This window comes from Homarus americanus, unplaced genomic scaffold, assembly GCF_018991925.1.
Source record: "Homarus americanus isolate GMGI-L3 unplaced genomic scaffold, GMGI_Hamer_2.0 scaffold46136, whole genome shotgun sequence".
Classification (NCBI taxonomy): Eukaryota; Metazoa; Arthropoda; class Malacostraca; order Decapoda; family Nephropidae; genus Homarus; species Homarus americanus.
In genome coordinates, this window is record NW_024724034.1 from 9,400 (window position 1) to 12,767 (window position 3,368).

At 37.8% G+C, this 3,368-nt stretch overlaps 1 protein-coding gene across 1 annotated transcript; it reads left to right on the forward strand.

Annotated features, from left to right (window-relative positions):
* The first annotated feature begins 1,278 nt into the window (after positions 1–1,278).
* LOC121864007 (polyubiquitin-like) lies at positions 1,279–2,539 on the forward strand. The gene has a single exon (XM_042362883.1). The coding sequence runs from the start codon at positions 1,870–1,872 to the stop codon at positions 2,449–2,451; it is 582 nt and encodes a 193-aa protein (XP_042218817.1). The 5' UTR covers positions 1,279–1,869; the 3' UTR covers positions 2,452–2,539.
* The last annotated feature ends 829 nt before the right edge of the window (positions 2,540–3,368 follow it).

The following is a 3,368-nucleotide window of genomic DNA, read 5'->3' on the forward strand; positions in this document are numbered from 1 at the left end:
TCCTGTGCGTTTTCCACTATTATCTTGATGTTTCCTAAAGTATTTAAAAAACAAAAATAAATTTTATAATTATTTCTTTTTGTTTTACATATAGCATAGCAATATGAAAACTTAAAATGTTTTCCCTTACCAGTATATATGAACTCGATGAGCAGTTTTAATATATTGGGTTTCATAAACTTCATTTCTATTGACTGTGTTGTTTTTTCAGCTAATCCACCAGTAAACATGGTCTTAAAATATTTGCTTCCCGCCGAGAGTATTACACGGTGAGCCTGTGGAATAAAATGTAATCTCCATCAGTTTTTTTTTTTTTTTATATTTGTCCCCGAGGGGGGCTAGTTTATTGATTGGGGTGGGTACGTTAAGGGGGCGTAAAAGTCTAGGTGAAGGGTCGTCGTCATAACATAGGTTTTGTCAAGTTTAAATAAAAATGAGAGATGGATTGAATTTGTAGGTGGTAGGGGGGGGGGGAGTTCCTGGTTATGATAAAGATTGACGTGACATTAATATGTCGTCAAATACCAGGCCTATGACTTGGAGGAGGACTGGGAGGAGGGATATTTTGTGGGAAGGAAAAAGTGTTGGTAACGGCCTGGGACCTATAGGAGGAGGTCATGGGGCAAGTGGAGGATGTAAAATGAGAGAGGCCATAATAACAGTGCGGTGAGGTACCTATAGATGTAGACTGGTCGAACAATAGGAAGCCAAAATAAAACCACTGCTAGGAAGCAAGCCAAAATCAAACCACTGCTAGGAAGCAAACCAAAAATTAAACCACTTCTAGGAAGCATTCAGAGAAGTTAGGAGATTTCTTCCACTATTCCTTGGTCCTAGACTCCTGGGCAGTTAGGGCGGCGGCGGGTAGAGTGTGGACGGTGTACTTCGATATGGGTATAAAAGGTGGGTGATGGAGGGCAGGCAGAGAAGAAAGTGTAGGAGATAAATACAGGTAAATGTTTCACTCACTCACCTTCACAACTGATCCATCAGCTAATAATATTTCTACATCACATAACTCTTGTGACTGCCAGAGGAAATGTATGTAGTCTAGTAGGTAGTTCGGATAAGATTTACATTCCTCTTCCTCCTCCTTCTCCTCCTCGTTATGAGAGAGCTCCACATGTGCAGCCGCCATCTTCAGATACTAATGTAATACTAACTAGTTGTCAGTTTTATTTTTAGTGGTGTGGTGATATCTGGTAATACCCGTAGTGGTGGTGGTGGTGGTGGTGGTGGTGGTGGTGGTGGTGGTGGTGGTTCCGTTGCTTCTTCCAACAGTAACAAAACTAAACTACAGCCACACTCCTAAGACAGTCAAACCACCAAAGGCATAGAGATAACCTCCATGAGCGCATAATCCAAAATCACCATGGGAGCACCATAGAAGATACCCCGATCAAATTATCTTCCCAAAGCGGATCAGGATTATAAAGTTCATCGTCTGCCGGTTCAATTTCTATATGTAAGACTGCTACTTCTGGCCCTACACATCTCTCAATTTTCATTGGGCAAACTTTCTGCCATTTCTGCCTAAAGCCCATAAATGCTAGGCATTTAATTTTATTATTCTATATTTGTATATGCATAGCTAGGTTACACAGAAGATAGACTGCAAATGTTATTGCTCTATACTGTATGTGTGTGTGGGGGGTATGAGTTACTTTGGTTAAAGCCAAGATTTATATGTACTGTACAATATGTGTATAAAATATTAATGTAGTAGTCTTGTGTTTTCATATATAATGGTTGCCTTGCTACCTACTATAACATGCTCAACAATCTTGTAGATATTTAAATTTAAGATTATTTAAGAATTATACTGTTGGCTAAAATTTTACTAATGAATTGTTTTCTTTGCAGTACATCATGCAGATCTTCGTGAAAACCCTCACTGGAAAGACTATTACTCTTGAAGTAGAACCTTCAGACACCATTGAAAATGTAAAGGCAAAAATTCAGGATAAGGAAGGCATCCCCCCAGACCAGCAGAGATTGATCTTTGCTGGTAAGCAGTTGGAGGATTGTCGCATTCTTTCTGACTACAATATCCAGAAGGAATCTACACTCCATTTGGTATTGCGTCTTAGAGGAGGAATGCAGATCTTTGTGAAATTTACAGGAAAGATTACCCTAGAAGTAGAACCTTCAGACACCATTGAAAATGTAAAGGCCAAAATTCAGGATAGGGAAGGCACCCCCCCAAACCAGCAGAAATTGATCTTTGCTGGTAAGCAGTTGGAGGATTGTCGCATTCTTTCCGACTGCAATATCCAGAAGGAATCTACACTGCAACTTATTAGAGAAGGAAAAGAAAACAACATCTCTGTGAAAACCCTTACCCTTACAGGAGACCATATTATCCTAGAATTAGAATCTTCACACGATATCACATTCCCCCCTTTGTTATTGTTGCGTCATAGAGGAATGCAGATCTTTATGAAAAAATAAAGTATTCCGGATGAAATGTTCAAATTTCCTTTAATGTATGGAATGGAAAAGATTTAATCACATTGTTATTATTTTAACCGAACCCAAATAAACACTTTTAAAATTATTTTATTCATTGTTTTTTTATCACATACTGCAAAACCTATATATGTGAAAAACTGAATATTTTTGTTTTCTCGATTGGCTAATTTGCAATGTGACCTAGCAGGTAGTTGGCAGTATGTTGGGAGAGTTTACAAAGAATACAAAACCGCAAATATATGTGAAAAACTGAGTATTTTTGTTTTCTCTATTATTTTTGTTTTCTCGATTGGCTAATTTGCAATGTGACCTAGCAGGTAGTTGGCAGTATGTTGGGATAGGTTGGGTAGAGTTTACAAAGAATAATACAATTTTATATCTTGCTTTTTATTTACTAAAATAAGAATGAGTGAGAATGAAGGAGGAGGAGGAGGAGGAGGAAATCAGTATATAGGTTTTCAAAGTTTCGAGTAGTCAAATTAAGACTGCTATAGCATTAGTCCGACTTTCAGGGAGTGGTGTACAGCTTATCCACTTGTTATTCTTAGGGTCGAAATACTCCACATTAGCGAGAGAAATCTAAAAAGAAAAAAAAAAGTTATAAATATTATTATCAATATTTATCATTTTATATTAATCATTCTTTTATTCTTCTTTCCTTACCATTCCAATTCCATTCAAACCACTCCAGTAACCGCCTATGACATATAACAGAGAATTTGTGACAACAACTGCTGGGCTACTTCGACCCACATACTCTGAAGACGAACACTTAAACCATTGGTTCTGTGGGAAAGTAAAAGAAAAAGGTTAAAACAAGAGTAAGGGGGCGGGAGGGGGGTATACAATTTTTTCCCTTTGTTCCTAAAGTATTACAACAATTCTTCCACTTCCTG

Coding starts and splice junctions, on each gene's coding strand:
- LOC121864007 (XM_042362883.1), top strand. CDS start 1,870: ATGCAGATCTTCGTGAAAACCCTCACTGGAAAGACTATTACTCTTGAA.